The sequence below is a fragment of the Scomber japonicus genome, chromosome 7, assembly GCF_027409825.1.
Source record: "Scomber japonicus isolate fScoJap1 chromosome 7, fScoJap1.pri, whole genome shotgun sequence".
In the NCBI taxonomy this organism is placed as follows: Eukaryota; Metazoa; Chordata; class Actinopteri; order Scombriformes; family Scombridae; genus Scomber; species Scomber japonicus.
Window position 1 is genome coordinate 22,938,497 of NC_070584.1, and position 22,915 is coordinate 22,961,411.

Genomic DNA, 22,915 nt, shown 5'->3' on the forward strand with positions numbered 1-22,915 from the left:
TTGCCTTTTTTGCAGTGGAAAGTGTCATTGGTACATTTACCTAAATTAAAGGATAGATTCACATTTTCAAAAAATATGTGGATAACCACAAGTACATTTAAGCAGTTTTTAGTTGGTGTAATTGTTTCACATACGGGCTGTAAAGTGAAATAAATTAAAAATGAAACATTATCCTTACATTTTCCTAAGTCTGCCTTAAAACAGCAGTCAAGTGCCAAAATGGATACTGTAATTATTCCTTCTTTTCATGCTGGCTATTAAAAGATCAAATTCAAATGTGCTTTCAATGTAAGTAAACATGTATTTTAAAGACAGTGTTTCCCTGTTGAGCTGTGGTGGAAGAACAACAAAAACAGGGACTTTGGCACTAAAAATGAAAAGATCTCTATTTCATTTGACTAATTTAGACGGCTGAAGCGTCATATTAGCTTCAGATAAACTTTTATACACATTTTTGCTCAGAAGAATGGTGGATTTTGACCCCCATCACTTACATTGAAAGTACATTATAGAGAGATCTAATGGCCAGGATGAACAGGAAAACATGATTATGGCAAGGAAAAAACTATTTCAATGTCAGACTTGGAAAATGTGAATTTATCCTTTAAAGCTAGTGTGGAACTTTTACACATAAATGAACATCTGGTACATTCAAGCCCTCCCCAAATAAGTTCACATGATGCTGAGTAGCCCCGTCACCACTGTTTGCCAAGTGTTTTCCCTGCAGGATGACAAACTCAAGACCTGACCTACTCTGCCTCTGATTGTTTAGTACTCATTGCCTTCGTTGGATGGGCTTGGTAGTTCTAGTCATGAGGAATGAGATTAATTAGTGGTTAGGGTAAGAATATCAGGGTAAGCCAATCAGAGAAGGTCGGGTCATGGCTTTGCTGTCCTTAGAAAAAAAAATGCTGTAGGACTGATAATGTCATTTTTAAAAGTTTTAATAGGCAAGAAAGTGCCACACATTTGGATTCTCGATATGCAGACAGTTTATCCAAATAGCATCTATTTGGAAATACATGCTAATGTTTTAAATAATCATGAACCATTTGCAGGGCGCCGTGAGGGATATTAGGCCCCAGGAAAAGATATCACATTGGGCTCCATCACCAGGCACTGGTTGCACCAACCATGCACAATTACTGTAACCACACCTCCAGAGCACAACAGACTCATTCAAAACTAATTACTCCACCTGTGCATGCTTGCAACTCCTGTAGTCCAATACTAACTGTACAGTATTTACTGAAAATGAGCTGTGAAAATATAACACTGTCAATAATTGATGCAAGATGATATCCTCTGTAAGTAAAGCGCTTTAGACTGTCTTTTACAGTCTAAATGTAATCTTAAAATTCTTAAATGGAAAATACTTTTAATATGAATGAATAACATAAAATAAACAAATATAAATGAACTGCAATTAAAATAAATTAACATCAGCTATAAAATATCACAAACTAAATTATAATATCAGCTGCAATTTTTGAACTAACTATACCAGTGACGTGCGGTGAGGTTCATGTCTGGTGAGGCACTGACTTCATCACAATCAGATTTACAAACATATGAACCCTACAGAGTAGCTTATTCACCATTTGATTGGCAGCAGTTAACAGGTTATGTTTAAAATCTCATATCAGCTTTCTTTACACATACAAACTGTAGCACACCAAAAAAACACATTTAATTTAAAAAACGTTATTATGGTCTTACCTTTACTTACTTATCTTACTTACTTTACTTGCCGACTAGCTCACTGTAGTTGTAGCATAGACTGTATGAGTTGTAGTTTACTGTCACTTATTCTGCAGCTAATGAGTCGTAATAAGAATCACTGGGATCAGGAGCGCCCCCTGCCATGAGGCCGGAGAACTGCGTGCCTCACTTAGTGACTTTTTGCAGCCGTTTTATGCTGCTCAGCATACGAAACACGCTACAAACACTGTACATTATATCATCAGCTACACTATGGAAATTTAGTTCATATAGTAAAAGTGTTTGAACATGTTAATAGCGACATACAGAGAGACAGCTGTACAACTGTACTGTCTCACTGCATAGCATGCCAGCGCAGTAAACCGAGTCATTGCGCAATCCATGGTGAGGCTCGCCTCGCTGCTGCCTCACTGCGCGTCTCTTTTCAGTGTTTGATCAGTACATGTGAAAATTCAGCGATTTTGAATTAAAAATAATCCGAAACTGGTAAAGTTAGATAGAAAATAACGTTATAGTGCAAATCACTGGACAAATATAACCATTTATTATTTTTTTCATTTTTAAGTCTTTTTCCATGATAACAGGTGAGGCACGGCCTCACCTGCCTCCCCTGACCGCACGTCACTGAACTATACTATCAATTCCTATTCATAAGGAGTCAATCCATTTTCTTTTTTCTCACAATAATAATAATAAAAATAAATTCCCACAGACCCCCTTCAGTTATGTTATGTGACATGTCATTCAACACAATGCTGCTCACCTTGTTCGTCACCTAGTAGTAGGGCTGCTTCATTATCAGGGGGCACAGGGCTCCTGGCACCAGGAGCAAAGACAACTGAGTTAGTATGAATAACTTATTAAAAGTTTAGTGATCTAGGGGATGTCATAGATTTCATCATTCACCAGCTGGAGTGATACCATAACAAATAGGTCCCTGAGCACATATACGTTTACATTCACCCAACACACTTGTAAATATTAACCATTGTTATGAGGGACTTGTACCAGAAATGGAGTTTTTCAGTGAAAGACGAAATAAGACAAACTTCATTCAATCGGTCAGGCTAATGAATGAATGAATGAGGGTGTCCTTTAATGTTGCTCAAAGCAATACGCGCCCTCTGCTGGATCCCTCAGGTATTACACTCGCATGCAGCCATGCAGTTTACCACTACTAGTGGCCAGGAGATACTAGTGGTCCACTAGTATCTGCTGGGCACGAAATACATAACGCATTATTATAAAAAAAAAATTCACATGTCACCAGAGGGGCTCCGTACGGCCATGATACTAGCTACTCTAGTTCATTTTGCTGTCTGCACTGTGTCTCCCCCAACCACTTACCAACAACTCCACCACTGTTTGCTGGCGACTTGCTTGTTCTAGAAAGACGTCATTGGTGTAGACACTTGTCACTCAAACATATCTGACCAATGGGGAAGCATCCGCCCACTGCGGGATGTTTGTGTCAAAATGATTCAATCAAAAAAAACGACTTCGAAAAAAAAAATCAATTAAATAAAAAAAGTGTTCAAATGATTTTTTTTGGATTGAAAATGTTTTCTTTGATTGAAGTAACTGTTTTGAATTGAATAATAAAGACAAAAATGTCCTACCCTTAATATGGCCCAAACACAAAAAAGATTACTTCAATCAAAAAAATATTCTCGAAAAAACTTTTTCAATCAAAAAAAAAAGTGTTCAAATGCATTTTTTGGGGTCTCAAATACTTTTTGGCATTCAAACACTTTTTTCTTTGATTGAAAAAGTTATTTTTGATTGAAGTGAATTGGATTGAATAATAAAGACACAAATCTACCTTCATATTTATCTTTATATTCTATACATAAAAGCCAATATATTGATATCCGATTTTTTTACTCGCTAATATTGGTATCGCCACCAGCCCCAAAAATCCAGTATAGACCGGGCTGTAATTTAAAGCTATTAATGCAAATAAAAGTCTGAAAGGGTAACAGTTTTATCCCTAGGATGGCGAGGGCATTAACCTCTCTACACTTACTCTGATTGGCTAGTACTCGTTGTCTTCTCTTTAAACATGAGGAGTGTGATTGGTTAGAGTCAGGGTAAGAATGTCAGTATTAGCCAATCAGAAGGAAAGTAGGGCGGGTCATAACTTCACCATCCTAGGACAAAAAAACGGGATCATATCCGGGTTAAAGATTGTAATCTTGTAACGTCTGATTCCCAACAACCTAGTTCCGCGTTGTTAGCATATTAGCAGCAAAGCTAACCTGAGAGTAACTTCAGCTATTTATCCCGACCTTGACTGCTGAATTCAACCCTAAACAAAGACGACAAAAAGGAGAAACGCATCCAAGGTGTTTGGGCTGAACGTGTAAGCTAACAATGAATCCGTGTTTCACCGTTTTGATGTGTTTTATGTGAGTTAAAGTACGAGCTGCTAGTTCCTGTTTAATGGGCGGCTAATGTGTTAGCTCCTAAGAAACATAAACATAGTGGGCTTTAATTAAAGAATAATGAGGGTTTGTTAAAGTTGACACATCAGCTGATGAAGCTAGAAAGAGTCCAGAGGAGCCGATGTGCCAGAGCGGAAACTAGCTCACTAAATCTGATGTTAGAAAACGTGTAATATACATAAATTAAAAGCATAATGTCAGGGATTTATATGTTCAAAGATGTGAAGGAGAAAGGACAGGGAGGTTAGTGTCAGTGTCTTATTAGTATGGGGTGTGTTCTTTCTTTTGTACTCAGGCCCATTGTGCAGCATGAGTCTGCATGTTGTTCAGATACAAACAGAAACAGAAACTGGACCAGGCTCAGATGCACAGGTGCTGGTACAAAAACAATGTTTCAGTGTTGTTTCTCTCTTGCTTTCTCTTAACGACAAGAACAAAAATCTTTCCCTCACAGTTAGCAACATATAATTCAAATATGGGTTGCCTCCCACTAACATTTAGTTTTTCAAATATTTTATTATTTGAATAATCATTTAGTCCACAACATGTTGAGAATAATGAGATTCATCACAAGTTATGAGAGCAGTAATAATATAATAGTATAATTCATCCAATGATCCTAAGTAATAACATGTTAATGTCCATTATTCACAATGAAACCATTTGTGGTTGCTCGTTCTCTCCTCTTTTCTTTCTCTTTCCTTTTGGTTAAAGGAAGGAACAATGAATTTTGTTTAGATACATTTGATGCTTGTGTACTCAATTGACATGTTAACATCAGAAAATTAATCAGCAGATGTTTTGATGATCAGATCATTTTAGTCTGAATATATTTCAATTTTAAACTGTTTATCAGACAGAGTAAGACATTTTGAAAGTGTCAGCATGAACATTTGATGAATTAATAATGAAAATAACAATAATAATGGGATTCATCTCAACTTATGAGAGCAATAATTAAGTTATAATTTCTTGAGGTTTGACCAACATTTGGGTGACAGATAAAAGGTAACATGGTAACATCTATTGTTCACAATGTTTATTTGTATAGGTCTTTAAAACACAGCTTTAGTTAAAAGTAATTTACACACACAATAAAACTTAACTTGTGACTCTATAAATGCTTTAATAACTGAATAAATATAATATAGAAAAATAGATCATTTGACAAAAACAAATTTTAAACTTTTAACTGCATCACATGGTTTTAATCATTGGATGAAGTTTGCACAGGTGTCGTGGAGATGACTCAGTTGTACTTTGACTTCGGTCACGTGAGGACAGGTGGTCGTTTATGGTCGAGATGAACAAATATCAATGTTTCACACTCAGTTTTAGTCATGTTTGTCAGTGAAGTACCTGCAGATTCAGTAAATGTTCTTCTGTGACAGTGATTTGTCCGCCATGTTAAGACTGTTAAAGGTTATTCCTTTAATCGTGACACTCAGACACTGTAGTCAGCTTTTGTCAAACCTGTGAGATTTGTGTTTGTGGTAGGTCTTTTAACACATGAACTGCTGTCGTTTTTTCTGGGAACAAACTTTGGCAGAATTTGCACTTCATGAGGACAACAGAGCAGCCTCCTATTCAGCCTAGAGCAAACCATCTATGCCAGTAAAATGTGGAGTGACAGTGTAACATTTGCCATAGTCGTGACACGGGTGAATCACGCAGCTGAGTCACACACAGCGAGAGTCTATGTCAGGATCACACAGCTGAAAGTGTGCCGGCAGTCGACTGAAGATTAGCAGCTCCTGATGAAGCAGCTCAGAGACACCTGCCCTGAACGGGGCCGCTACCTCAGTAACAGCAACAGTTTAACGGTTGATAGCATGTGAGCTTAGCATAGGACGAGATGTACTTTATCTACAGAGTTATTCAGTTTAATTTATGTGTTAGTTAGAGCAGGTGCCTGTCATGTAAATGTCTTTTAGTTTCTATTAACTGTGAACAATCCTCTCATGTCTTCGCTTTTTACCCTCCAGGGTGCCAGTTCTGGTCCAGGGTCGTTGAACGGTTAATGCACAGAGTAAAGAGGCTGAAAGTTGAAGACAAAACAGAAGACGGCCAGGACAGGTATGGAATATTTTTCACTCACAGCTGCTAGAACCTCATTCAGTTTTCAACTTCAGTACATTTTCTGTAATTTGAATTAAATTGAGTTATAGTTGGACCTTTTTTAAAAAGTTCTAACTGGACTTTTTATAAGAAGGAAAATCGATGCGCAACTATTTTGATAATCAAATAATTGTTTTAGTCAGAGGTTGTTTTTCTTAAGCATAAATGCAGAAAATCTGTTTGTTGTAACTTCTTGCATTCACAGATTTGAAGTTTTGATGTTAGTTAACTGAATATATGGATTTTGGACATTGATCAGACAAAATTAGACATTTATAGATGTCACAATGAACTCTAAGAAATAATAACAGGCACTCTTCACCATTTCTCACACTTTATAGAACAGTTGATTAATGGAGTAGAAATCAATAATGTAAATAGTCTTTAGTTGCAGCCCTACTGAGCCATACATTTCCTATTCAATAACATTTTATAATTTCTTTAAAATGTTTTTACCAGCCATTTATATAGAGCACATTTAAAAACAACAGAAATTGACCAAATTGTTTTACAGAAAATGTGAAATCGGAATGAATAATAATTTTTTGATAAAGTAGTTCTGTGAAGGTGGATCTTCAGTAGGGATTTAAAAATAGTGATATATGAGGGAGTGAGGGGGAAAATGGTCACAGTCCGAGAGCAACAATGGAAAAAGAGCATGTAGACAAATGAAAACCTTGATGGAGCTTTATTTGGCAGGTGGTCATTGTTAGTTCATCGTTTTGACTCTGAATGTCCATCCACAGCGTCAGAGAGACACTGGCAGGCATGATGGGTGTGGACGAACTTTCAGACAGCACCGAGGTGGTGGAGATGGAGGATGTGAATCCTTCCCACTTCCAGGTGGAGAAGCACACGTGGGACGGCCTACGGAAAATCATTCACAACAGCCGCAAGAACACAGGCGTGATCATCAGCAAGGCGCCACATGACTTCCATTTCGTCCCGAAGGATGAGACTAGCCCTCATTCTCATCGCATCTTCTACCTTGGTGAGCTGGGGAACCGAAAGAGGAATTAGCACGTGTTAAGTGGCAAATTTGCCAAACTTCTGCCAGGTTACAGTAAATACTAAAACATGAATGAAAACCAGATCAGTCTCGTTGCTCTTAGCAGCGGCCAGCTTGGATGCCACCTGTTTCCATGGTGGCTCAGTTGTTGACAGTGTATAGTGATGCCTGTATTCTGCTCCTTTAGGGTTACCCATCACAGTCCACCACACATCCTGGTAGCTTTTTAAAGCTTTATCCACTACATGCTGTAGTTGTGTAGGTGATTAGATGTTTACTGCTTCTCAAATATAAATACAGCAACTTGGGCGATGAAGAAAAACATTCAAAACACTTTAATTTTAAAATGGCTATTTAGAGCAGTATGTTTCTTATTCCTGTGGACTGCACAAAGCTTTCTAAAGCTGTCATTTTGCACCAGTGTTCAATAATCATGCAGCGAGAGGAAGAAAACAAACCAGTTTTTAGACACATGCTGTAGGTTGAGCTTCTTGGAAGTCACTGTTTATGGCCAGTAATTAGATTTCTCAGCAAAGCGTGGTTTAGTGGTTAGCTTAACGTGGTTTTCACAGTCTGTTTGTCCTCTCTGGCGTTGCAGGAATGCCTTATGCCAGCAGGGAAAACACTTTACTCTACTCCGACATTCCCAAGAAGGTCCGCAAAGATGCTCTACTGGTTTTGTCATGGAAACAGATGCTGGATCATTTTCAGGTGAGGAAGATTTTCAGTCCTCTCCCTCCACTGTCCGACATTTTGACATGATTAAACCTATCCCAGTACCTTCATACTGGTGTATTTCCCCATTGAGCTTAATGCTCCTCTTATAAATTTCCCCCTTAAGACAAAGTATTTATTATTGAGCAGATGTTTTCACCGCTGAAAAATGAAGATAAGAGGGTTTATTTATTAGTACATGGCTTCTCTCTCTAATTTAGTCTGCTAATATTTTCTTACTTCCTATCTGTGTTACATGCCCTGAACAAACTGTCTTTGACCTTGATCTCAGTTGGCCAGCATCGTCACTTTGTGTGTTTTCCTGTCACCTCTGACCTCAGGCCAGCCCTCACCATGGGGGCTTCTCCAGAGAGGAGGAGCTGCTGCGAGAGAGGAAGCGTTTGGGGGTGTCTGGCATCACTTCATATGACTACCACCATCCCAGCGGCCTTTTCCTGTTCCAAGCCAACAGCAGTCTGTACTACTGCCGCGACGGTGGAAACAACACCTTTACTGTGAGTTAACATGCAGCTAAGAAAGAATTTCACTGTCACGTAGGACAGAGGGGAGTCATGCAAGAACATTTTTGTATTTGTATCTCAAAACTCTTTTTTTTTTCCTCTGAGCTTTGATCATACAAGTGTTCAAAATCAGATTCAAGAAATTCTCTTAACTTCTTGAACTTGTCATAAATTGCTCATTTAAGCCTGTTGAATATCGCCTGTTCATGAGATTTCATCATTATAATCATCTGCTGTAAGAACGAGTGGTTCTTGCATGGTCCAGTGACAATTACAGACCTGCAGAGATTGAAAAGATTAGAGCTGATAACAATTCCTTTGCCAGAATGTGAGATTTTGGGCATTTAAATGACATGATGCATAACAAGAGTCCCTGAGTAAGAATATTGGTTGTTCCATTAAAAAAAAAGTTGACTCTATTCTGCCTGTTGAATACGTTGAATACGTTGAATACGTTAAATACATAGGCATGAGTGATACTATCTGAAGCTATAAATCAGAATCTATGGATATGTTACGACTATTTTATGCTGCTGCTTTGGCCCAGTCTCTCATGTAAAATAGATAATGTATCTCAAAAGATTTCCTGGTTAAAACAAATCCTTGTCAATTAGACTAAAGAATTAAAAGTAAAGAATTACCAGTGTCAATTTAACGTATTGTTGTTGTTTTGTGTTTCACTGTTTGCTTTGCTACAAGTCTGTTTCTCTTTTAATGACAAAGTTGTCCTCCATTCTGTATTTGTGTTTGTGCAGACGTCTCCTATGAACCCCATAGAGATAAAGAGCCAGAGTTCAGGCACACGCATGGACCCCAAGATCAGCCCCGGAGACCCCAACTTTATCGGCTTTATCAACAACAATGACATTTGGGTGACCAGCATTGAGACGGGTGAAGAGAGGAGGCTCACCTTCTGCCATAAAGGTCAGGATTGGAGCAGACAGATTCTCACAGACATACTGTGATACTTTAGTCATTTTTGTTTACTGTGTTTGACTTTTTCTGTGTTTTCATTTTAGGTATTGATAATCCAAAAGAGGATCCTAAATCTGCTGGAATAGCTACGTTTGTCTCTCAAGAAGAATTTGATCGCTTCACTGGATACTGGTGGTCACCAGCGGCTCAAGAAGGTGAGCAAAGAATACACAAGTTAGACGTTGTTTGTGATACTTGCTTGCTTATATTGTTCTTTGACTGGTTCTACTACTCTGTGCCTTCTCTTTGCCTGGTTTTACTGATCTCCTCTTCCTGGCTCAGATTCAGACGGCGGTAAGACTCTGCAGATTCTGTACGAGGAGGTGGATGAGTCCGAGGTTGAGATCATCCATGTCCCATCTCCAGCTCTGGAGGAACGTAAAACAGACATCTATCGATACCCACGTGCAGGTAAACACACGCTGAAAAGATTTATATTTATTACATCTAAAATATTTGATGCATTGTTTTATTTCTTTTGATAGAAAAGCATTTAATAAACACGTTACTTAAAAACTCTAAGGTTGACGCTGTCTCTTGTTATTATCAGTAAGGTTTCATGATGTGAGTTAATATGTTGATACTGAGTTTTATTCATTTCCAGGCAGCAAGAATCCTGATATCACTCTCAAAATAGCAGAAATCAAGACAGACAGTCTCGGCAAAGTGAGTGCTCATCAGTGCCACAAAACTTCCTAAATTGTACTTGTTTTTTTATGAACAGAACTTTGTTAATCAGAAAGTTCTTCAGAAATATGAGATCAGCCTGGTGTTGTTTCTCCCTCAGATTGTCAGCACACAGGAAAAGGAGCTGCCGGTTCCCTTCACCAGCCTGTTCCCCAGTGCTGAATACATCACCAGAGCCGGATGGACAAAGGACGGCAAATAGTGAGTTTGTTCACATACAGGAAGAAAAGAAAACATCCTGTGATTTTTAAAATTAAAACCACGTAACCTTAAAACCTCACCATGCTCCAGATTCTTCAAAATCCAGAAATAAGGTAACATTATTCACACAAGTCACACCTCTTCCTCTCTGTCTGTGTGTCAGTGCGTGGGCAGTCATGATGGACCGACGGCAGCACCATCTCCAGCTGGTCCTGCTTCCTCCGGCACTCTTCATTCCTGCTAATCAGGATGAGGCCAGCAGGCAGGCGAGCCTGGAGGCCCTCGGTGATACAATCCAGCCCTTCATTATCTACCAAGAGGCCAGTGACATCTGGATCAATGTGAGCAGGCTGCGCCAAATAAGACGGATTAAAGTCTAAAATCTGAATACAGCTTTAAGTGGGGAAAAAAAGAACATACCGACCATTTGTTTGTCCTGCAGGTTCATGATATCTTCCATCCATTCATCCAAACCAGTGATGACGAGATCACCTTCATCACAGTAAATGAATCCAAAACAGGCTTCTGCCACCTGTATAGGATCACATCAGTGTTACAGCGAGGCAGCTACAGCTGGGCCGGAGGCTACAAGCACTCTGAAGGTATCACTGCTCAGTGTCACAGTTCTTGATCTGTGCCATATTTAAGAGATTTAAGATTGTACAGCTGTATCCTACTTGAGTCTGTATCTTATTTTATTTTAAAATTATTCATGCAATGACATTGAAATTTGGTTTTGTTGTTTCCTGTGTGTCCAAAAAAAGTCCATCTGATCTATCCATTAATCCACTTACATGACACCTCTCCTCTCTCTCCTGTCTCACCAGATGATTTTAAGTGTCCAGTGAAAGAGGAGGTGACGATAACCAGTGGGGATTGGGAGGTGTTGGCCAATCACGGAGCAAAGGTAAAGCCTGAGTTCATATCTGCTAAAGGTCGCTGATATTTAACAGTGTGTAGTGCAGCGCTAATAAACCACCAAAACCACTTACCAGTAAACTGTGTTTTAAATTAGATTTGAGATGTGCTACATGACGCACGTACACGTATTTGATAGAGCAGTTCATGTGTGTGTTTTTCAGAGCTGCTGCAACAGGAAGTGAAATTAGGGCATTGTCAAGTCTTATAATGCTCATGCTGTACATAAGACTGTATATTTTCTGTTGTGAAAGCCCCCATCATATCACATGCATGTCAGTGTGAAGAGTGAGGCAAAAGAATTGTCAGTGTAAAATTCACAAAAATGAAGTTTCAAGATATGCAGAGTATTGAACCACAGGTTTTAGGTATGTTTAAAATGGATTAGGATTAGATTATTCCAGACTTTGTTCATTAACAAAGTGAAACTAAAAAGAATGATATAACAAAGAACAAGATGTAGACGTGGATAAAAACAAACTAAGAAAGGAATAAGACAGGTATGGATGTAAATGATTGAATTAATGGAGACACTAACTTCAAAACAAGATGTTTTTTTACCTTCTGTATTAACAAAAATCACCATCAGTCTTTATGTTCTTTCTCTGTGGTGTTTGGTGCAGCGTTCGTCCAGTCCTCAGATTTGGGTGGATGAGAAAGCGAAGCAGGTTTACTTCCAGGGAACGAAGGATTCTCCTCTGGAGCATCACCTGTATGTGGTGAGCTACGAGTCGCCGGGTGAAATCGTCCGACTCACCAAACCTGGTTTCTCCCACAGCTGCTCCGTGAGCCAGGTACACACACACACACACACACACAGATGTGTGTTTGGTCCATCTGAAATGTTTTATTGTTGTGTTTCATTGCCCTGTTTTGTTTCTCCCTCTTCACAGACCTTTGACATGTTCATCAGCCATTACAGCAGTTTGACCACCCCACCCTGCGTGCACATCTACAAGCTGATGGGCTCAGAGAGCGACCCGCTACACAAAGAGCCTCAGTTCTGGGCAAGCATGATGGAATCTTCTGGTACTGAAACAGTTTGTTCGAGAGTAGTAGAGTTTATTTTCTGTTTTTTGGTGATATGACGTTGAGTTGTGACTATGTACATACTGCGCTAGCCGAGTTAATCTTTTCTTATGTGCCTGCTGTTTGTCTCCAGGTTTTCCATTCGACTACACTCCTCCAGAGATCTTTAGCTTCACAGGGAAGTCAGGCTTCGAGCTGTATGGCATGTTGTACAAACCACACGACCTCGTTCCCGGCAGGAAGCATCCCACCGTCGTCTTTGTTTACGGCGGTCCTCAGGTTTGATCTCTTCCACTCTCATATTAGACTGATGCAGTATAACCTTAGAAGCTGGTGAACAGGTGAAAGGACTTCTCTTATGTTAAAAAAAAGTTTTCAGGCACGTTAGTCAATTAGCGGGACGCATATCTGCAGCAGGAAGAGAAACAGACAGTTGAATATAGCTCAGAATCAGGATCAGAAATATTTCTTCATATCATTATTCTTCTTATTATTCAGTGTTATAAACATTCATGTTCATTTTCCTCCAGGTCCAGTTAGTGAATAACTCGTATAAAGGTGTGAAGTACCTGCGGCTGAGCACACTGGCGTCTCTGGGCTACGCTGTGATGGTCATTGATGGGCGAGGCTCCTGTCAGCGGGGACTCAAGTTTGAAGGAGCTGTGAAGGACAAAATGGTATTCATCACATAAATCATCCATCAGCCTAGAAAATTATAAAATGAAATGCCCATTTTTAAAAATATTTTTGCTTTGTAACATTTAAAAATAGACATTTCAAACCCAATTTTGGCTCTCTTCATAACTAATTTGGGCTCGAAATGTTGCACTCTTTCTATAATGTTGTGAACACTTGGGAAGCAGAAAGTAAAAAATGATGCATGCACCCTTATGCATCATTTATAAAATCAATTAATACACTGATAAATACAAATATGATGGGAATCAGTTTTTATGCATACATTTACTTTTTTTTGTCTGAGTTTTTGTTTTTTATTAGATGTAAAAGTAAATGAACAGTGACTGAATCTCAGCTGAGTGACCTTTCTTCTCCCCTTCAACCAGGGTCAGGTGGAGATTGACGACCAGGTGGAGGGTTTGCACTATGTAGCAGAAAAGTACAAGTTTGTGGACCTGAACCGCGTTGCCATCCATGGCTGGTCATACGGCGGCTTCCTCTCCCTCATGGGTCTCATCCACAAACCCGACATCTTCAAGGTCAGCAGCATGAACATTTACTGTTTAGTTCAGTGCTAATCTGTAAGCGAGCATGAAGTCCAACGTTTAAACATCCTCTGACAAGAAACAGGTTGTTGAAAATTTGTTCAGTGACGTGAATTTGTGACCTTTATTTTATATTGCTTGTAAAATGAAACAATAAATTCTTCCCAACTCAGACTCTGAGCTTAGATCATTTGCGCTTTCAACAGTCTCTCCGATCAGTTATCTGACAGCTAGATAAGAAATTAATAAAACACTTTTGTGTTGTGTTCAGGTTGCCATTGCAGGAGCTCCGGTGACGTTGTGGATGGCATATGACACCGGCTACACAGAGCGGTATCTGGACACGCCCGAAAACAACCAGAAGGGCTACGAGGCGTGCTCTGTCGCGCTGCATGTTGACAAACTCCCCAATGAGTGAGAGCTGCCTTTTTAATATATACTGCCTTTGGGCTTTTATATAATTACAATAGAAACTGTAAGACAAACATGTCTTCTTTCATCCGCCTCCAGTCCTGTTTCTGCAAAGTTAATTTTACAAAGTAAAATATTTGGTAGTTTAAATGCAGGTTAGAAGTTTGACTGTATTTCTTATTTGCTGTTAGCTGTTAAATTTCCTGCTACAAACGTGTTTATACTGTAAACACGAGTAAATAAAATAAACACTGCATATTTCCTGTAAACACAGACCCAACAGACTGCTGATTCTGCACGGATTTCTAGATGAGAATGTGCACTTTTTCCACACTAACTTCCTGGTGTCTCAACTCATCCGGGCGGGGAAGCCGTACAGCCTGCAGGTAGGAGGACTCGCTCATAAATACTGAGTGCAGTTTAGACTGTGATATAGATGTAAACATATCCTTGAGGGGTTTGTATGACTCTAAATGAAGACAACAGTGACAGATGGGTGAGCCTGTCAGGGAGGAGATATTATCTAAGTGGAAGGTTTGATTTGTGAGGCTGTCAGCTCAACAGTTCAGCATCAAAAAAACGAACAATGAACTGCAGCCTCTGCAGTTTTTCCAGTGTTCAAGATGGATCTGGAAAATCTGGAAAAATTCGGCATAGAGCTGCAGTGATCGAGTAATCAACAGAAAATGAATCTGCAAACTATTTCTATAATTGATTAATAGTTTGGAGTAAGTTTGTTGGTTCCAGCTTCTTAAATGTGAATCATTTCTAGTTTCTTGAGTCTTCTTCTAGACTGAATGATCTTTCAGTTGTGGGCTGCTGATCAGGACAAAACAAGACATTTCATGTTATGTTTTGGGCTATATACGAAACAGTGATCTTTTTTCATATTTTATGAACAAAACCACAAATAAATGAATAGAGAAAATAAACAAATAAATCAATAAAGGAAATAATTATTCAGCCATAATTTTGAAAATGCTTTTGATAATTTCCTGCAAATCAAAAATAATGAATCCTCGATATTAATATTTTCTTGTAATGCTACAGAAATTACAGCAGCACATTTTATGATAATTATTCTCAACTGAGTGAAAACACTATAAACTGAATCCAGCTGATATGTTTTTATTTTTTTTAATTTTTTTTAGGTTTATCCCAACGAGCGACACAGCATCAGATGTCCGGAGTCTGGAGAGCATTATGAGATCACGCTGCTGCACTTCCTCCAGCAGAACCTCTGATAAGCCTTTCTACACACTGATCTTCACCTCCTCCCCACCTCCTTGTCTTCTACCTCCCGTTCCTCCTTTTCTCCAAACATTCATCACATCACTCGATTTTACAGTCTGCTGAAAGCAAGCTACGCCAAAACCTCGAGAGTCGTCGCTCGTCAGTCTTAAAGGTGCGGCTGTATTGTAAGCATCAATAAATCCACCTAAACCTTCAGATGTTTTCTTAATTACCAAAAAACAAGATCACCAAGCAGACTGTCACTGCATTTTACAGCTGAGGGAAATCAGCTGGTTTCCTTTCAGCCCCAAAACAAGCAGAGGGCGCTGTTTGCCCAGGACAAACAGGGCTGAGGCTTACAGACTTACTTGTCATGATGGTGGATGTTGGAAAAGTAAAAATTATGTTAACGGATGTTAAGAATGTTGCAGCTTGCACCTGAACAGCGATGCAAAAAGTACTGAAATGGAGCCGTCGTGTCCGGGTTTTGGAAGCGACTTTGAGCGATTTCTTGTATACTTTTTTGTGCCATTCCTTTTTTTATTATCATTATTATTATTATTATTGAACTGTCACTTGGTTTTTTTGGGACCTAAAGTTTCATACCTGCACCTAAGTTTTCATTCCCTGTCTCCATGAATAAACACTGGAGTGAAGTAAGTGAACGTAAAGCTCTGTAAAAGCATCCAAACAAGCTCTTAATTCTCTTTCTTGTATAATTGTCTGTTTCCGCTTTGCAACTGTGCTGAAGTGCTATCATAGAACACTTTTTATGTGGTGTGCCACACTTCTGATGGCTCATCAACAAGAAAAAATATTTCATGCCACATTTTTATTGTGAATTATAAAAAAATATATTTTTATGCATTCATAAAAAGTGGAAAAAATGTAGCGCCCTGTCATTGTCTCACTCAGTCGCTTGCTTTAATTTTCCTGACAGCTTCTTTTTCTTCTGCTGCTGAAGACTGACGTCTCAAGCTCGGATGACTTTTGCACAGTACATATTTGCCTTGGTGCCAGCAAAATGACCTATAAAATGATATATGACACAAGTGTTGGCAGAGTAAGGTGCCTTGCAAGAGTCGCAAGTGTGGCTGCTGTTGTGCTATATATCAGGGAATCTGAGGACCTATGACAATAAAAGGCCTTGTTACTCAAATGTACCTTCAGTTATCAACGAAATAAACAGAAGTGGACAAACTTTTTCAAAGTCTTGTAACCAAATGTTTATTATTTTTAAAAAGTGTTTCAATGACTATTGTGTGGAAAATAAGCCTGAAAAATGAAAAGTTTTACAATTTTGAAGATAAACCATGATAAAAATTGGACATAAACTGATGTAATCTATGAATGAACCAGATTCAGCTGGAGGAGTGAGGAAGCTTCAGGGGTCTCATCAGGACGTCTCCTCTCACCACAAACAAAACACAGTCACTTTTATTTAAGCAGCCCAAATCAAATTTACCTCAAAGAGTTCATCTGCAACACTCAAATAAACACTATGTATACTCAACCCCACAATTCAGACAGGAAACATTAAAAAAAACCTACACTAAAAATAATGACCTCAACACAGCTGTTGGGAGAATAGCAGCAGGATAAGCTGAAAGGTATAAATCAGATTTCTGTGACTAAAGAGTATCACGTGTTCACATATTTACTGTCAGTTTGTAACTCTTCATAGAGTGAAAATAGAGACACTGAACAGTGTAGTCAAATAATCCAATCAATATACAGTATATAGTGTTGATAATAATGACAGCAAAAATGCAGTTGATGTTTTTTAAGTATAATTACGCAAACTCAATTTCACAGTTACAATCATGATCTTTTATCTATAAGTCTTAAGTTTTAATTAACTTAGCCTTATGTTTCATTGTGGAAAACAGCCAAATACTTCATCATCATTTCACTTGTGTAAGGTGTTAGAGTTTCTTCAAAAGCTGTCTATAGATTAAAAATGATCACAGAATTGATGACAAGCTGCCAAAGATGGTGGAGCAACTACAACAAGCTTGCTGACGTTTCATCATTGAATTCAGCGTGTGTATGTTTTATCCTTTCATCAGCAGGGAGCAGCAGCGTTAAAGAAGTAATGACCAGCAATATGAAACTGAAGGGATGTGAAACCAGATTACAGTGTGTGCACAGAAGCTGCTGGAAGCTACGAAGAGCCACTGATTCAAATGAATTTGGTAATAAATATTCTCTGCTGACCATTCAAGGCCATAAACATACAAATCAGAATGCAACAAGCATCAAAGCATCAAAGTTTTATTTAGTGATGAAGGATTGAAGATTTGGACTGTTAATGTTGTCAATGCGTCACATTGAGGGAGAGGACTTGAGTTAAATCTAAAGTATTTAGTCCAGTAAGAGAAATTAGTTTAAAGAGATTTCAGTGGTTTAATAAACCACAGTGATAAAGTATCATTCACTGAAAGACCCCAAATATCCCTGCTGTCTTTATTCAGTGTCCATATATAGTTATTAAAACTGTAATAAGAGTAAGATCTGTTGTGTTTTTTTTGGGGGGTGGGGTTATTTTATTGTGGGGCTGCGAGGCTCCGCACACAGTAAGAATGTAAGAGTCACACATTGTTAATCTTTTAAAAAACTTTATTTTCATCCACTTCATATAAATGAAATATAAAATATTTAAGTGTAAATGTTCAAAATAACAAACTGTACATTATTAAAGTAGACATAGTTCAAATAAACACAGCAAGTTTTACAAACTAATTAACAAGTAAAAACCCTTATAAAGGGAATCATGTGACTGTCAATATGACTGAAGTTATTATAACACATAGCATAAAAATATGATGATCCAAACAGATCATGTCTGTTTCACTTCAGTAGCTCGATGCTCTCAGTTCTCTAGTTCAACATTTAACTTCTCTCATTTTCACCGACTTTGGTCCTTTTGCTGTTCATTTCTTTAGAGGCTGACGGATCAGTTTATTGTTTTATGCTGACAGGAGCAGTCTTCAGCAGCATGTTCTTCAGTGAGACGTTTGGTCAGTGGCCAAACCTGAGAAAGAAAACAAGGAAACTCTGATTAGATGACTTGAAATCAGTTCAGTACGGCTGTAAAACTCGTCAAGTTGATGGTGAATCTTTAAACAGATGCTACAGTTTTTGAACACCTTACTTGAATTTAAAGCATGCTAAAGAGCAGAGCAAGCAGACCTAGAAACATACAGTATGTGTGTAAAGGTCACTGTCCTCATTTTCTATGATCTTTGGACTGTCTGTGAGCAGCTGTGCCAGCGAGACAAGTGTAATAAATTGAGGGGTAAAGGTGAATCTGTCTGTTCTTACGTCACTGCTCGTGTACAGCTGGTGGATCCAAATTAAATTTTAAGTTGAGACACTTGTGTTTTATCTAACTATACTTTAAGTTAACAGCTACAAGAGTTGAACACATGGTGACTCAGGATGGGCTGTTCCTGTTTGAACACCTCAGTTCTTAAGGAGGACTGGCCAGAAGAAATTAGGGTAAAGGTTACATGCTGAGTGATTGTTAAAGATCTACTGTGAGATGAACTTTAACCCTAACTTTGACACTTGTAAGAACAGTCTTATCTTATCTTCAGTCACAGCCATTTATCTCCATCACTATTACGATTTTAATTCTTAAAAAGCATCAAACTGTTTGTTCTCTTACCTGATTGGGTTTTGTTCAGCTCTGCTTGTCTTCTCAGTGCCCGCTCTTCGTCTCTCCGTCTGTGTGATTTTATTCTCTTCTCTGCAAACTGAAGGAATCACAGAACAGGAAATTAAAAACCTAAAATCACTTCTTGTCTTATCTTGAATAGAAAATGACGTCCTCTCTGAAAAGTCTGAGTACATGTTGATGTGCTGTAACTCACCTTGTTTTGCAGTGCTTGCAGGTGAATACTCTGCTTATCCAGTTTGTCTTGTTGCTGCTGGATTTTCTCCACAAGCTGGTCGATGCGTCTGTTCTGAGCTGCCATGAGCCTCTGGAAATGAGAAAATAAAAAGCATCTCATGAGCTTTACTGCATCTTAATGTGCTCACAGTCACAACTTTGTTTCATATTGTTTCATATCAATCTCATTATGGAGGTAAAGATGGGAAACAGTTGCAGATTCTATAAAAATTGTGAAGATGAAAAACTAGATTTAGTTCAAACTTTGAATGTACTCTGATGGGTATGGACTCCGTAGTGATTCCTTTTTTTAAGAGGGTTTACAGGTCAGTTTTTCTATTTGAAGAAGAATCACTACGGATTTGTTTTCTATAAGTTGAAATAATAAAATGAAAGCTGTATTTTTGTCTCACCTGGATAAACGGGACTCCTGTGTCATCGCTGTTGTTGCTCTCCAGTGCTGGCTCTGTAAGCACTTTGTTCACTGTCTCCTCCATTCTGTCCATCCTGGAGTGGATGTCCTCGCTCTCCTTCTTCACCTCCTCTACTTTCACCATCACCTCCTCAGCCAGCTGTTCTGCCAGCCTCTTCCTCTCTTCCATCTCTTCACCTCGGGCCTTCAGAGCTTCATCTTGCTCCTGCTGCTTCTTCTCCACTTCAGCCACTGCGCTGTTGAAGGTTTTCAGCTTGGCGTTGACGTCTCTCATCTGGATCTTGGTCTTGTCCACGTGTTCCTTCAGACCCTGGCCCAGCTGCAGGAGGCCATGAGCCACCACGTTGACGTCATCCCAGGAGGCATGCTTCTCCCTGCCCAGCAGTGCTCTTCTGTCCGTGGGGAAAGCTGCTGCAGTGTGCACCAAAATGGTCAAGAGGAGGATGAGAAGCTGAATCGTCTTCATCTTTGTGTCTCTGGTCTCTGTTGGTATGATCGCTGGTTCTGATGTGTCTTTCTGTCTGATGTGTGCTGCTGAGAGGCACTGGGAGGTTTTTTATAGCAGCAGAGGGCTCCTCTGATTGGCTGGTGGAGCTTGGAGCTTGGAATGGGCGGGGAAAGTCTTTCATCGTGTTCAGGCTTCAGAGGACTTGGACCGTGATGCAATGAAAGGTCTGAATTACTGGTTAACCAGTCGCTGATAAAACAAAGGGACAGGAAATGGTTCAGTTTTGTTTTCAAAGCTCAGATTGAGTTTTTCAACCAACAATTGAAAAAACAGTACTAGTTATTATCATGATTTTTCTCACAGTAAATGTTTAATATATTTGTACCACATTTCTACAACTAAACATTAAGTTTAAATGAGTTTACTTGTTTGCTTTCAGAGCTTTCAACCACATCTGACAGTCCTTAATTGTTCATAAACTGTTTTCATAAATACAGTCTTTAATTAAGCGTACATACAACTTTAACATGTATTTCTATTCCCTAAAAATCACAGTTTACATCTCCAACACAATGTAGATGAATATTATCGTCAGTGTTTCCCTTTTTAAAAAAAAAAAACATCTAAAAAGGTTTCTTGTTCTTTTTCTAATTTTGAAATATGAGTTGTGTAAATGCTGCTAAAACTCATGATTCATTGGAAATAAAATGACAACATGATGCAATGAGGTACAATCCTAAATAATAAAACAATGACACCTCTCACTTGTCAGATGTGGTAGCTTTGACCTGACAAATAAATCAGATACTTGAATACATATGTTGATGTCAGTGAGTGAAGTGGAGCCGCCTGTCTTCGGCATGAATGAGGAATGCTGGAGAACATTTAGAGTTCCAGGAGCCACTGTGAGAAGTAGGGGAAAGTTCAACCTTCAGGCCTTTTTACGCACTCATTCCTGACTCATTCCCGACTGCAAAATCCAACAATCACACACATGCATGCACACACCCAGACACAAGGCACGTGGTGTACTGATGAGGTACAGATGGCACACCAAACACTGAAAACACATACACACACACACACACACACACACACACATACACTTTGGTACACTCTGTGTTTTCTTTGTAATATTATATCAGAAAAAGAATTTTTATGAAGTATTTTACAAATTCTACCATTGTGTAGGTAAAGATGCAGACTTATAAATACCCCTTTAAACATTAATCTAAATCTAAAATTATGTAGATTTAAAATGATGATTGTTATTATGATCAATTAATTGACCGATCAACAAACATAATTAGCAACTATTTAGATAATCAATTAACTATTTAAAGCATTTTTAAGCAACACATATGTGTATGGGATGTAAAGCATTTATATAAGTTAATGTTAATGTGTTATAGCTCATTTGCACTTTTGTTTATTAATATTGAAGAAAAGAAATGCTATGTCTCCAAATGAAAGTCAAAGAAGATCAATACTTCCATGACATTTTGTACAGTTTCAAAGTAGTACAGTAAGATAAAACAAACATGGGCAGTTGTCTGAAATGTAGACCAGGATACATGATTTGATTTGTTTGCATTCCTAATGTAGCTTCGGGACATTCACCTGTAATTAATTTAAATGCTGGTAAGGTCTGTGCTCCAACATTACGCAATACGCACGACGGCTCCCTGATGTTGGTGACCCAATGCACGTATTTGTGCTGCAGGCTGCTGTTCTGCACGTATCCTTAAACCTCCTCAGATGCCGTGAGGCGGGGCAGGCGTTTTGTCTGCAGAGTCTACAATCCAGAGTCAGGCAGGACGAGGCAGTTTTCCATCCTTACTCAGCTCTATCAGGATTTAGGACACAATGTACGACTTGTAGATGAGGTTGTGCTTGGACGCTGCAGTTTGCATGTCCAAGCCTTTGGCCCTAATACAATAACAGCTGTTTCCTGTAAGTCGGATTAAATGTGTGATTATGATGCAGAGAACTGCTGAACAGTTGATACAAGGAAGATCTGAGTGTTTGTATAAAATCAGCCTGATTTACATTTGTGGTTGTGGTTGTCCCAAAAAAATCTTTGAAATTGTATCTGGAGTCTGGATGTTCTCAAACCAGTTATGAAACTCTCTGAGTTAATCTTGTTATTTCTATGATTTTATTGTCACTGTCAGCAGTTTTATCTGTTGGTCCAATTGTCTTTGATGTGTGAGGCTCATCTGGTGATAATCAGTCATCACTTTAATGTGTGGATCATCTTCGAACTGCAATATATTAAGAAGATTCACAAGTTGATCTGAGTCTCATTAACAGTTTAATAAATCCCATTTGCAGGGAGAACACACACATTGATAAGTAATAAAATGGTATTTACTCAAATCATCTACACATGGCCATTTGTAGTCTACTTTTCCTGTAGAGATAATGTGAATATCACTGCTTTGACTGACTGGCTAACTTAAAAATGACTTTGGAGTCTTAATAGGTCAACTTATTATGTTTTTACACTAATTCTACCCACACATCAAGCAGAAACAGAGTCCAGTATGAAGGTGTGTTCAGGTGGGATCATGTTCAGATTGTCTCACTGACACAATTTATATTATTCATTTCATGACTTTGTCACTCCATTTTTTCTTTTCAGTTTCAGTTTTGGTTTGTTTACTACTTACTGAAGTGCAAATAATCACAATCACAAACATTTTAAAGTAAATGTTTGTGTCTGTTACGTGTTATAGTAGCTCATTTTCACAATTTAAACCTCTTAAACAACCATATTTAATTCTTTCCATGTTGAATTGACAATACATGGTAGTAAAAGTCCTTACCAGTCACACCAGGGTTTTTAGGGGTGAGTGGTCCTTATTCAAATCGAGGGTCTAAGGACAGAGGACTGTAAAGGCCCTCTGTGTATATGTATATATACATAAAACC

The 22,915-nt window shown here is 38.6% G+C and overlaps 2 protein-coding genes across 2 annotated transcripts; one reads left to right on the forward strand and one right to left on the reverse strand.

Annotated features, from left to right (window-relative positions):
• Positions 1–3,936: 3,936 nt before the first annotated feature.
• On the forward strand, positions 3,937–16,470 carry LOC128361597 (dipeptidyl peptidase 9-like). Its single transcript, XM_053322115.1, has 21 exons — positions 3,937–4,084; positions 6,152–6,242; positions 7,031–7,275; positions 7,892–8,004; positions 8,349–8,522; positions 9,284–9,452; positions 9,548–9,658; positions 9,786–9,914; positions 10,108–10,169; positions 10,291–10,391; positions 10,555–10,732; positions 10,834–10,993; positions 11,219–11,298; positions 11,933–12,103; positions 12,203–12,338; positions 12,472–12,617; positions 12,869–13,015; positions 13,403–13,555; positions 13,833–13,975; positions 14,247–14,358; positions 15,124–16,470. Exons 2-21 carry the CDS (start codon positions 6,187–6,189, stop codon positions 15,214–15,216), a joined length of 2,679 nt encoding a protein of 892 aa, XP_053178090.1. The 5' UTR covers positions 3,937–4,084; positions 6,152–6,186; the 3' UTR covers positions 15,217–16,470.
• Positions 16,471–17,803: 1,333 nt separating this feature from the next.
• Positions 17,804–20,064, reverse strand: LOC128361604 (angiopoietin-related protein 3-like). The gene is made up of 4 exons (XM_053322125.1): positions 19,514–20,064; positions 19,081–19,191; positions 18,876–18,963; positions 17,804–18,239 (listed from the first exon to the last, which is right to left on the reverse strand). The coding sequence occupies exons 1-4, from the start codon at positions 19,997–19,999 to the stop codon at positions 18,211–18,213; spliced, it is 714 nt and encodes a 237-aa protein (XP_053178100.1). The 5' UTR covers positions 20,000–20,064; the 3' UTR covers positions 17,804–18,210.
• Between the last annotated feature and the right edge of the window lie 2,851 nt (positions 20,065–22,915).

Excerpts from the sequence above, each read along its gene's own strand:
- LOC128361597 (XM_053322115.1), top strand. The coding sequence starts at position 6,187 with ATGCACAGAGTAAAGAGGCTGAAAGTTGAAGACAAAACAGAAGACGGC. Across the intron at positions 10,994-11,218 it reads AGGCTACAAGCACTCTGAAG|ATGATTTTAAGTGTCCAGTG; the intron begins GTATCACTGCTC and ends CTGTCTCACCAG. Across the intron at positions 12,339-12,471 it reads AAGCATGATGGAATCTTCTG|GTTTTCCATTCGACTACACT; the intron begins GTACTGAAACAG and ends GTTTGTCTCCAG.
- LOC128361604 (XM_053322125.1), bottom strand. The coding sequence starts at position 19,999 with ATGAAGACGATTCAGCTTCTCATCCTCCTCTTGACCATTTTGGTGCAC. Across the intron at positions 19,192-19,513 it reads CAGGAGTCCCGTTTATCCAG|AGGCTCATGGCAGCTCAGAA; the intron begins GTGAGACAAAAA and ends TCTCATTTCCAG. Across the intron at positions 18,240-18,875 it reads GCTGAACAAAACCCAATCAG|GTTTGGCCACTGACCAAACG; the intron begins GTAAGAGAACAA and ends TTTCTTTCTCAG.